The sequence below is a fragment of the Heloderma suspectum genome, chromosome 4 (genome assembly GCF_057233095.1).
Source record: "Heloderma suspectum isolate Gila_16-S chromosome 4, 16-S_ref, whole genome shotgun sequence".
In the NCBI taxonomy this organism is placed as follows: domain Eukaryota; kingdom Metazoa; phylum Chordata; class Lepidosauria; order Squamata; family Helodermatidae; genus Heloderma; species Heloderma suspectum.
This window is the reverse complement of record NC_139461.1, coordinates 43,872,621-43,884,837: the sequence shown is the minus strand read 5'-3', so window position 1 is coordinate 43,884,837 and position 12,217 is coordinate 43,872,621. Positions and strand designations below refer to the sequence as shown.

General features: G+C 44.3%; 2 protein-coding genes across 3 annotated transcripts in view; one reads left to right on the top strand and one right to left on the bottom strand.

Moving 5' to 3' along the window:
• CDH17 (cadherin 17) overlaps positions 1 to 6,869 on the bottom strand; it is a 52,254-nt gene extending 45,385 nt beyond the window's left edge. The window contains exons 1-2 of one of the 2 annotated variants that reach the window (XM_084849127.1): positions 6,737 to 6,869; positions 5,649 to 5,725 (exon numbers count right to left, since the gene is read on the bottom strand). In XM_084849127.1, the coding sequence (XP_084705253.1) occupies positions 5,649 to 5,699 (51 nt within the window). In that variant the 5' untranslated portion in view covers positions 5,700 to 5,725; positions 6,737 to 6,869. Of the gene's footprint in view, positions 1 to 5,648; positions 5,726 to 5,998; positions 6,247 to 6,736 lie in introns of those variants that run through there. The other variant, XM_084849128.1, reaches the window with a different exon arrangement.
• The window catches only part of PDP1 (pyruvate dehydrogenase phosphatase catalytic subunit 1), a 163,114-nt gene that overhangs the window by 125,972 nt on the left and 24,925 nt on the right, over positions 1 to 12,217 (top strand). The gene's annotated exons all lie outside the window — the stretch shown is intronic.

Sequence of the window (12,217 nt, the reverse complement as noted above, 5' to 3'; positions counted from 1 at the left end):
CTCCTGTCTCAATCTACTGGCGACTGGTAAAGGTTTTTCTCAAATCTTATCTTACACTCTTTTGTCCCTCTATCATGCACCCTGGTACTCATATTTTATCTTATCTAAAAAGCCCCCAACATTGTAACATTTCCTTATAGGGCAGTTGCTCCTGCCCCATGATCATTTTGGTTGCCCCTTTCTGCACATTTTCCAGCTCTACAATATCCTTTCTGAGGTGCAGTGCCTAACACTACACAAAGTATTCAAGAGTGGTCACACCATAGATTTGTAGAAGGGCAGTATGCTATTGGCAGTTTTATTTTTTATTTCTTTCCTGATGATCCCCAGCATAGAGTTTGCCCTTTTCACAGCAGCTGCAGACTGGATCAGTGTTTTCAGTGACCTATCTACCACAACCCCAAGATCTCTTTCTTGATCCTTCACTGCCATCTCAGACCCCATCAGCATATATGTGGTTAGGATTTTTTGCCCCAGTGTACATCACTTTACACTTTATACTTGCCTACACTGAACCACATTTGCCATTTCAATTGCCATTCTCCCAGTTTGGAATTGTTTGGCCCACCCTAAATAATTTGGTGTCATCAAAACTTGTCCACCTCACCCCTAACTCGAGATCATTTTTACAGATATTGGAGGAACTCACTGTTTACATCCCTCCACTGTGAGAACTGACAATTGATTCCTACTCTCTGTCTTCTGTTCTTTAACCAGTTACCCATCCATAAGACAGTGTCAGGGTGGACACTGAGCCCATAGAATCCCAGAGTAGTTCTGATTCTAAGGAAAAGCAGTCGCTCCTGGGAGAGGAGCGCGCTCCACTTTCCCAGGGCCCACAGCTGGCGGAGATTCCTCCCACCAGCATTCCTAGACTTGAAAGCAGTCCAGGGAGTGACCGAGCAGAGATAGCAGACTTAGTAGATGCGCAACGCAGAGAGCGGCGCCAGATGGAGGGCGCGGAAAGGAGGCGAAGTGCCAGGTTGGCGCGCAAACAACGGCTGCGCCCAGAGGCTCCAAGGGAAAAGGGGAGGGACTCTCCCTAGTCCTTAAGTTCAGGGGTCTGCCAGTAATTCCCTTTCAAACGGGGACCGACTGTTCCAACTTAGGGCATAGGTACTCTGCTGCTCAGATCTAGTTACTACCTGTAAAGTTGTTAAGTTGTAAAAGAAGAATAAAGCTTTGAAAGGAATCCCTTTGTCTGCGTCTGGACTTGGCTACTGGATTAGACTGAGAGAGGCCTCCAAGGAGCCCTTGACAGACAGCCTCTCCTCACAATGATTACTTCCTTACGCATTGCTCAAAAAAGAAAAGAGGAAATGCATCGCCAAAATGGAGAATAGATTTGCATAATATTTGAATTTGCTTGTTTATGTGTATAGATGCACAATTGGAAATAATTACCATAATTTAAAGAGAATATATCACCACAGTGGGAAAGATGGCGACCAGGTGACCTGTATGTCTGCTGAGTCTGCAGTACAGGTGTTAGCTGCTGATGGGCAACTTCTAAGTCCCCTGCTTCTCTCTCTTCTTACAGTTCTTTATCTTTAAACCAGACTTGGACTGCAGAGCCCACCAAATAGTGGATGCGTTCAAATAGAGGCCTGTCCTCTGATAACCCTTCAGATAGAGGATTGTCCTTCTTAATGAAGGATACATGGCCATCCTATAATAGGTACCACTTTCTCCCACCCCCTTCACCAGCTCCTGTTTAGTGCTACAGTCGCTAGAGGAAACTGTGATCTGGACATAGTCTAAATAAGACAGGTCTTGAGATCACTGGTGATTAAAAAAAAATTAGGCAGGCATAGGGTAAATAAAAAATCAGAAGCAAATGAAGACAATATTTGATACTTGAATATATAAGAATGGGAATTATAAGCTAACACATTCATTGGACATGATTACAGTAACCCATTCTCTTCTATGTGTGTAGAAGGGGATTGTTTATCATTATACATGCCTATTCAGAAGGTACCCAGTCTATGTGTATGTATGCAGAAAGTGGATTTCTGCACACATATACCGTCAGTCATTGACTTTTATTTTTTGCATATAACTAACTATAGGTTCTTACAATTTTACAATCTTTTCAATTGGAAAAGAGATAGTCACACACAAAAAAGATTGAACAAGTCAATCAAATCAATTTGGCATGTGCACAGCTTACAGTAACAGTTTTTAGGATTGTTGCTCTAGTCTTTTTAGCAGCCACAGCAAATAAACTGATTGACTGGTTAATTAAAGATCTGTATCTACATGCAATTTACACACATGCTCAGCAAAAATTCTATAAGACATTCCTCCCAACAAAGGTGCAACAGATCTTTTCCTGGGACTGGCGTACAATTCACAGAAAACTATATAATGAGTAATATCCTCTATTTGTGCCCCCACCACATATATAAAGGCGTTGAAATATGGAAACATTTGTATAGTTCCTGTCCAAATATGAAGAAGGCATAGTCTGCCTTCCTTAGCTCAGACTGAGTCAAGGAATTAAAATCATGAGAAAAAAATCACTCAACCGTATAATGATAATACCACTTGCTAAATTCTGTTGGTTGGAAGGTTTTCACATCCTTCTTAGCATCCTATGAGCATTATCGATCTCTAATTGTAACTTAGATTCACTTAAATGAAAGGAAGCCAATGAAAGAAAAAAATGGGCTGACCTTTCAAAACTGGAAAAAGCCTAAACACCCGTATTCTTCTGTTCGAAATAGCAAAATTTAGCCAAATACTGGTCAGGCTTATTGAACAAAATTTTCAAATAAAAGAAAATTGCCTTGATAGACACTGGAGGAGACCCACTTCAGCATGAAGAAGAGCAGCTTGGAGTACTAGGAGGAAGGTCTAGAATGGATCTTAACATTTTATTGTATAACCTCCAGATCATCTGTTTTACCCAATCTCGAAATCTCTATACCATAAAGAATTTGTGTTAACAACTTCAAATATGTACAGTGTTGACTGATTTTAAAGAAGGGATAACAAGCTTTCACCAGTCTAGAAACAGCCAAATATATTGTAGGACAATTACGTTTTACTGGTATACCTTTAACCAAAAGAACGCTTCACCCCCTTGGTTTTCAGTGAAATCAGTGAAAACCACTGATTTTAGGCCAACTATTAGGCCAACTATAACTAATAGGCCAACTATTGCAGAGTACAGAAATACAGCAAGGAACCAGGCAGTAGGGTGGCCACTTGTAAATCACCCAAAAAGAGGATATGCAATGCATCATCAAAAAGAGGACAGAAGAGGGCACCTATCTGCATAAAATTTGCATATATTGATTTATATATATAGCTGCAAATTTGAAGAGAAATACTGCACATCTCACCATAGGACAGAAGACTGTGACTAGGTGACCTGTGTCCCTTGCTCAGTCTGCTGTCCAGGTGCTGTTGATGGGCAACTACAAGGCCCAGCTCTTCCTTCTGGTGGTTCTTTATATTTATACCGGCCTTTGACTGGACAGCCCTTCAAATGGAGGACACCTTCAAAATAGAGGACAGTCCTCTGACAGCCCTTCAAATAGAGGACTGTCCTCCGTAAAAGAGGACACATGGCCATCCTACCAGGCACTGTAATACTGGGCAAGGCCAGCATTAGCACCTAGCATGTTTGTGCAGTTGCCAGGGCCCAGAACCCTGGAAGGTCCTACTGCTGATGCTGCTCTGCCCCTCCCCTTGGATAGCCATATGTTCTACTTTACAGCGGATAGTCCTCCGTTTGAAAGGTGAGAAATTAAAAGGGTAGCTAGACCCAGCTGCCCAGTGCTATTCAGAGAAGCCCATCATGGTCCAATGGTACATCAGAGGACATTTTGCCCTAGGCCTCTTCAAACCTGGAGCCAGCTCTGATAGTGGAGTGGGAAGCCAAGCTGCGGGGCCGGCCCTACCACGAGGCAGAGTAAGACAGTCGCCTCAGGCAGCAGATTTGGGGTGTCATAAAAGGGCAGCGAATTGTTAGATACTTAGTCATTATTGTATTTCTACTGCTAGGGTTAGGGAGTGCTTATGGGATTTCCTGCCTCATTTACCAAAATAACATGGCTGGCTTTGGATACTATGGACCTTGATTGGGGCTGAGGAGAGACACTATTTGCTGCTCTGCTTCAGGTAGCAAAATGTCTTGGGCCGGCCCTGCCAAGATGTGTACCATGCAATGGCCATTTTCTGAGCAATGCCTTTAAGCCAGGACTCTGAAGAGAAGCGAATACCTATTTCTACGCTCCGAAATTTTGGAGGGTACAAAACTGGAGGCCTTTCTGCACAATTAGTCAAAGCAGGTCCCAAATGCATGTTATTCTTGACACAATCCTTCTGCGGGCCCCTTTTCCATTTAGCTATGATAATGGTGTGTGCAGTGGAGTGAAATAGCTTTGTTACTGCTCCCTACCCCCATCCCCCACTTTTCGTTCTAAGGGCATTTCTACACCAGCCTAAAATCCTGCATTTAAAACAGGGCTTTCTGCTTCCATTTTAAATGCAGGATCACCACCAACTCCCTTTACATGCACGTCCTCCCCTCCCCCCCACTTCTCCCCATATCTGAATCTTCCATTATCTTTCATTGATCTCGCTCCTCTTCTTGCCCCTTTTCCTCTTTTCACGGAGGAAACTGAAGCGGAACACAACGGGGTAATTTGATAGCTCATTATCTGTGATCTATTTAAAAATGGAACAAAGGGCATTTAGTGCAGGAGGGTCACAGCGCCACGTAAAGAGCCCGCTAACGTCCGTGAAGGAGCCATCTCGATCGCAGGATAAAAGCCCCATGTGATGAAGCCCTATATCTGGCTAGATCTGCACTCCAGCATGGGAAAAAGGGGAGTCTATAGCCACTAGAAATTGTTTCAAAACACTGAACAAAAGGTTTACAAAATGGCGACACATTGCTCTGCAGCATTAGCTGAAATGCCACATGCTACTTTAAAAATAGGGCACTCCTGTGCAGATGTTGTACAGCTAGGGAGTGCACAGCCACCAAACATTCTTAAGCATTTGTAAAAACTTAAAACGAATGTTAAAAACAAACAGATTCTCAAAATGGTGCAAGTACAGGAGAAGAATGTTGTTTCTTATCACTCATTATGTCAAAAACAATATAGAATAGGCATAGCATTGGCCACTCTCCAGCAAGCCATCGTGCACAGCAACTACAATAGTAATTTATCTTGGAAAAATACTGCACTTTCCTGGGTTCCAAATATTGCATTTTGAGCACTGGTAAATGCGATATGTTACAAGAGAAAGGACAGCTTTTTGAGGTAAGATCTGGGAGCTATGTACCTCACAACAAATGAGAAAGAAATGCACATTAATGCGTACAAAAATTACCGTACAGAATTGCGGAGAGATTTCCCCCACCATGCTAATAACTCAAGCAACAGGTAATATCTCCAACCCATCGTCTACTGTGGGGAAATAAATTGGATTTTCCCATCATGATCCTAAGGATTAGGGCAGATTAGAAATGGTATAAATAAAAAAGCAAAGTATGCAATAAAATACCCTTCCCATCCTTATCTCTGGAACTGCTATTGCATAGGACAGAATAAAGCATCCATTTTCTAACATTTAAAGGTGCAGATAGCTGGTGCAATGAAAGCAAGCAAAAGCTTTTCAGGACATACCTGTTGAAGCACAAGGAGACACAGCAGGTGAAGTCCACACAGTTTAAACATCTTGGTGAAGCCTTCTGTTCTGGTTCCTATAAATATTTACATACAATGTTTGAGTGGGGATTCAGGTCTTTCTTAAGAGGTGATTCAAATGTTCAGGTAAACAGGCGATCCAGTCTTCTATTCGACTGTACGACCATGGGGCCTTTCTGTACAGGGAATCCTTTCTCACAAGGATATCTCTCCTTTGTTTTTAGTATGGAATTTTATTCTGAAATAACTTAAAAAATACAAGCCACAAAAAGGAAGAGCATGCTTAACAATCTAATAAACTCACTATTTAAGGGGGAAAGGACACTCACAGATTATAGTCCTGAAGATTATGGTCCTCTTTAGTAACACCTCACTTCAGCCAACCCACAGCAAACTAATGGGTTGGATGCAAAGGTTCTCCTCTGATGGAGGAGGGCTTCTTTCATCTGAGGAAGTTCCTTGCATCAGACAAAGAGAACCTTTGGATCCAATACAAAATCCTGCCCTTCATTGGAAAGGAGCGGGGGTTAGTCTTGGTGCTGAGGGAAAGCCCCAGATTGGCTAACATGCTAGAGACAAATAGAAGGACACCACAGGGGGGAAAACCAGGGGAAGGTTTGCTGAAATGACGAGGGAATGCAAAATGGTGGAGAGGGGAGGGATTTATGGAACACTATGTAGCTGATATCACTGTAAGTGCAGTAATAGGTGCTCACTGCTTCTCATGGCGCTTTTCCTCCTCCACATTTTTGTGGAGAGGATACTTAGTGCAAGCACCCCTTTTCTTCCTACACTCTATGTGTTTGGTAGGAAATTCTCCACTCAGCCACATACGGTTCCATCTGTAGCAATATGGAATATAAATTCCACTAGTCAACACAAACAAGGAAGTTGGTTTTACATTTTGTAAAACAAGTTAAGAACCACCTAACAGAAACCGGTTTGCGACAATACACAACGTTGGAAGCGGGGAAGCAAAGTATTCTGCAAGTCAGACTGATAGAACAATTAAAAGAATCTCACGTGATATAAAAACCTACAAAAGAAATGTTAGAAATATCTCTTACCTGGAGCATAAAAATCTCAAATTATTCTAAAATGTATTCCCAACACCTGCCCACGTTGGTGGTGGCTGCCTGTGCCTCTCAATACATTGGCAGTTTCTCAGAATCTCTGTAGACTCTTGATCAAACATTACCCTCATTCATTGACAAATCCCAGTCTTTAACAGCAAGGTGTGGCTTGCAATAGCAACCATAGCAATAAAATATAAAGAAGCCGTTTCAAACAGAGAGCATTTTCCCTCCCCTGCATTTCCTCACCCACCTACGTACCTGAACTTGCATGTGGCATTCGGCTTTTTATAGATTTTAGGTCCAAAAACTGGCTGAAAACAATACTGAGAAGGTGGCTACTTCAATAGATGCTATCCTTAAACAACAATTATAACAAACGTAAATAAGGTATAATCCTTCAGTAGGTACAATCATATCATTAAGAATTTCTTTATGACAATGACTTATCTATGAAGACATTAATCAGTTTGTGAATAAAGCCATCTTCAGATACTTCCCACACATTCAGTAAAAGTGTGAGGGGAGTAGCAGAATTACGCCCACTAGCCACACCCTTACTGCTGTGCCCACCAGCCACAGCCACTGGTCACTGCATGTTCAACAGTAGTCTGAAAGGGAGCCTATGCACATCTATAGGTCTCTTCCCTGAGATTGCAAACCTTGATTGGCTAGGCTTCCCACCCATGTGGAAGAGGCCTATGTGCGTACATCTGTAGGGCTTCTCCACAAGACTGGGAACCCTGATTGGCCAGACTTCCCACTTATGTGTAAATCTATATGCATCTAGGATCCCCCTTAGACTACTACTAATGTGCAGGAGCTGGGGGCATAGCCAGCAGGTATTTCGGCAGCAGAGGCAGCACTAAAAGGTGTGAGCCCACTACCCACTCATGAGTTCCCTCAGCACATGGTGGCAGAGACATCATGAGCAGACTTGGTTGGGCACCTGCGGGGGACCCACCCCCCAGCAGGGGCCCAGTGACCACAGCCCCATGCTCTTCTTCTTTACCATTGCCACCTGATTGTTCACCTGCCACTTGCTTTGGCCCTCACAATGGTGGTGGCAAGAAGGGGGGCAGTAGATGCCACTGCCTACTTGCTCATTGCGTTCCCTTATTTTCGCCGTAGTCTACGTAAATCTTTACATAGACTAGACGTGCCAAACTAAGGAACGCAAATGGCGGCGCCCCATGGGCGCCGCCATTTGCGTATGTGATTTTTTTTTTCAGAGTCACCCGTGATAGGCTACGTGATGATTTACATAGCCTATCACGGCTGACTTTGGAAATCTAGCCGTGATAGGCTACGTAAATCGTTACGTTGCCTATCACGGGTGTGTGGTTTTTTTTTTTTTACTTTACTTTTTTTTTTCGCGGCCGGGTAGATGGGGCGCTCCTCCCCGGCCTGAATTTCGGCGCCGAGGGATGGGGCGCCTCTCCCCCGGCCTGAATTTCAGCCGGGCGAGGCGGGGCGCCTCCCCCCCTCGCCTGAACTTCTGGGGGAGAACTGAAGTGCCTCCCCCCCACCGCGAAGCAAGCTGCGGGACCAGGTAAGTCCCTTTCGTCCATCCCTATAAACAACCTATGAATGCCCTATGTTAGCAAGATGTTCGAACCTGGACACTCTTGGTTGTTTAACAGTCAAACAACCCAGAGTTTACCCAGTAACAAACCATGGGTTGTTTACTCAAACCAGAAATGGCTCACGTGTGTCTCGCATGCTCTGTGTGTCCCCACAAATCTTAGATTAATTAACCCATGATTTGCTGCCATGATGTGCAAACCAGGTCAGTGTGTCCTGGGAGGCTGAAATATTCTCCCATTGATTTCTGCACACTGCCATTCCAGGAACATCTCTACACCAGCCTAAAGTCCCACATTTAAATTGGGGCTTTCAGCTTCCATTTTAAATGCAGGATCACAATGGACTCCCTACACACATGCTTCCTTTCTCCCCTCCCCTTTCCCCCTTCCTTCTCCCTCTTATCTGAGTCTTCCATATGTTTCATTGATCTAGCTCCTTTTCTTGCAGCTTTTCCTTTTTCATGGAGGGAACTTAAGTGCAACTCAAGCAGAAATCAAGCGGGGTAATTTGATACCTCATTATCTCTGATCTATTGAAAAACGGTAATTTAGTGTGGGAGACGCCCTGGAGGTTCACAACGTCATCTAAAGGGCCTGCAAACCTCCATGAGTGAGCAATCTCAATAGCAGGATAAAAGGTCCATGTGAAGGAGCCCCAGATGTCAGATTATGACTTAATGACTGAACAACAACAATACCTTTGTGTAGAAACTAGCCTGAATTTGTGTGAACTTAGTGTGTCTAGTTGCTTCCACACTTGAGCCCTTTAGTGCTACTGAGACATTGCTTTTGCACAATTGGCTGGAAATGGTGGGATTAAAACAAAGAAGAATATCTAGCGATGCCTTTCCCCATAGTCAAGGTCCTTCTAACAATATTAACTCACAAGTAAGTCCTGTTCAGCAAAGCTCCCTGACAAGTTCAGTTAAAAGTTTATTCCTTTAAGAATTCTGACCATTTTATTTCTTTCTGATTATTGTGGCTGGGGGCAGGGCAAGGGGGGATTAATGAATTTGGCATGGGTGTGTGTGAGTCAACAATGAAATTTACCTAAGGCAGCACCTCTTTTTTCTTTTCTTTTTTTGCTGGGGACAAAGAACAAACCAAAAGGAACACTGTTTTGAAGGAGGGAACATGGCTGAAACAGGAATCCCTTTTGCACACTCCTCATGAATGAATCAGGTCTCTACTTGTCATTTTAAAAGCCATCTACTACGCCAGCCTTCTCTAACCTGGCACCATGCAAATGTGTTGGACTAACCTGGATGTGACTGGTGCATGGGTAATCAGGGTGAGGTCCAACCTCTCTAGATAGGGTAATAGCTGGTGTACCAGTTTAAGCTGGAGAAAGGCATTCATAGCAGGGGCCAGTGTCAAGGGTAGGCATGGTTGGGCACCTGCCAAGGGCCCACACCTTTATAGGGGCCCACAGTCAAGAGCCCCCTAGAGTTGCTCCTTCTCTTCACCCTTGCAACATGCTTGTTCAATTTTCTCTTGATCTAGCTCAGACAAGGAGGAGGAACAGTGGATGCCACTGCCTACCTGTTCACTGGTTTTCTGCCTCTCAAGTAAGCAAGTGGTAGCAATGATGAGAAAGAGGTTGAGGAGCAACAGCAGTGATGATGGTGAGGAGGTAGATTCACTAGAGAGGGGGCCCATTGAGGATGCCTTGCCCAAGGGCCCTCAGAAACCTGGAGCTGGCACTGTTCCTAGCCACCAGTGTCATCTGTGATTCCACAGATACAACTGAGTCTATCGCTCCATGATGGTTTTAGTTGTCCTTTCTTGTACTATTCCCAGCTTTAATCGAGACAACAGTTTCCTATCCCACCTATATCCCACTCCAGGTTTAATTAATGTAGCAAAACTGGGATTAAGGTGTTACCACCAATTGCTGCTGTTGGGGCTGGTCATTTTGCTTATCTTAAACTTTAGGTAGAACTGTCACAGGTGTAGATGCCTTCATTGTGTCAAGGGGTATCACACATAGAAAGGCCCTGCGGTGTCTGCCTCTGGCCCCGCCCCCCAAGGTCACACAGCTGCAATGCTGTGCCTCAAGCACCACCCCCAAAGTTGCATAACTCCTCTGTCCTGCCTCCAATGTCCACATGTCGGTCGTGGATGTCTCCAGGGAAAAGCCTGCACATGTCAATCTCTTTCAGCCTGAAGCCGTTTCAACGTTTAAGAATGCGGGGGGAGGGGGGAGGGGGAAATGCACAAAAGCCAGGAAACTACCAAATGCCCTGCAGACAAAGGAAGGGATGGGGCTAAGCGAAGGGTGTGTATCCACCTTGGGAACCCCAGAGGGCCAGACTGAAACCCCAGGCAGGCCAGATGTGGCCCGTGTTCCTGAGGTTCAACACCCCTGGCGTAGGCTTTCTGCACACTCTGGAACTCTGCACAATCTATTCAGCAAACATTTTCCTGCAGATGTCCATGCCTAATGCACTGAGAAGCCATGTGACTTTGGGGGTGGCTGAGCACTGCAACCCCTTTCTACACATGATGCACCTTGGTGCAATTCACGAGTGTGTATTCAGACTTTCATTACCATTTGGCCCCCATTTTGCTCTCTGTGCCCACACGGGGGAGGGTGTGTGCGCGTACCCATCTGTTGACTGAAGATAACACTTTGATTCATTTGATAAAGTGAACTCTAGTCCATGAAAGCTTGTGCCACAATAAAAACTCTTAGTCTTTAAAGTGCCACAAGAACCTCTTCTGTTTTACCAGCTCGGCAATACCCTTTATGAAATGGACTTACCAGTAGGCACACAGCCATCTACATGTGGACACAGTATAATTATATAATATAATGGCATTATGATACTTGCTGATTCTGTAGCACGTAGACACACATCCCTTTATACTTTCCTAATCCCATGGATGTTCCTGACCGTTCACATCATAGAAGGGGATAGGCCAGATACCAGCCCCAGTTACGCAACCCATAATAGTAGTGCTCCAGTTTTGTTGGGGTGGGGAAAATCCCTGCTCAGGAATTCTTTCTGATCACTTTCTGTGCTCCTGATTATTTGTAAAGTTTATTTGCTCAGTGCCAGAGCACATACTTTGCACACGTAATGTTTCGGATTCAATTCCTGGCATCTCCAGGTAGAAATGATCACATAAGGGCAGTGAGGATGGTGACTCTGATGTCAGTGGGGTGGTAAATCTGCTCCAGGTTTCAGTCAGAACCAGTCAGAACTCTAAAGGAGCTATCCAAGGTGCTCACCTTTTTATTCCGCCAGCCATTTTAAGGATGGTTTTTAGTGTTTTTAGATCACTGCTCTTTTATCTCTGTTGGTTTTATTTTGGTTTTATGTGCTGGGGGTTGCTGCTGATTTTATCTTGGTTTCGTTACGTGTGGTTTTATTCTTCGCTTTATTGTTTATATTTTGTGTTTTTAATGTATTGTACACACTGCCCAGAGAACTTGGGTACTTGGGCAGTTTAAAGTATAATAAATAAATATCTAGCAGTGCACATGTTACCCATCCCAGTGCTAAGGCGATCTGTCTAGGAGCCAAACTAGAAGTGAAGTTAAATGCGACTTTGAATCTGACCTGGGGGGGGGGGGGGTTAAATGCAATTTCAATCAGGGAAGAGCTAGTAATTAATAGGATCAGAGCAGGTGTGGAGAGGGAATTTATCCCTTTCCTCTTTTCCTGAAGAAAAGCCCTCTTTTGAAACTAGTGTTTGCCTTCTGGGCGGGGGGGAATTCCCCCATTGGCAACCCAAAAACATATAATAAACGTTTCAAACACAATTGGGGACAAGTCACAGCAGACAAAACATTCTTTAAGAAGGGGGCCAGTTCAGGGCCATTTCTTTGGGTGCCAAATTCTGGGGGAGGCGAATGACCCCCTGAAGGTGGTGGCACCGCCGG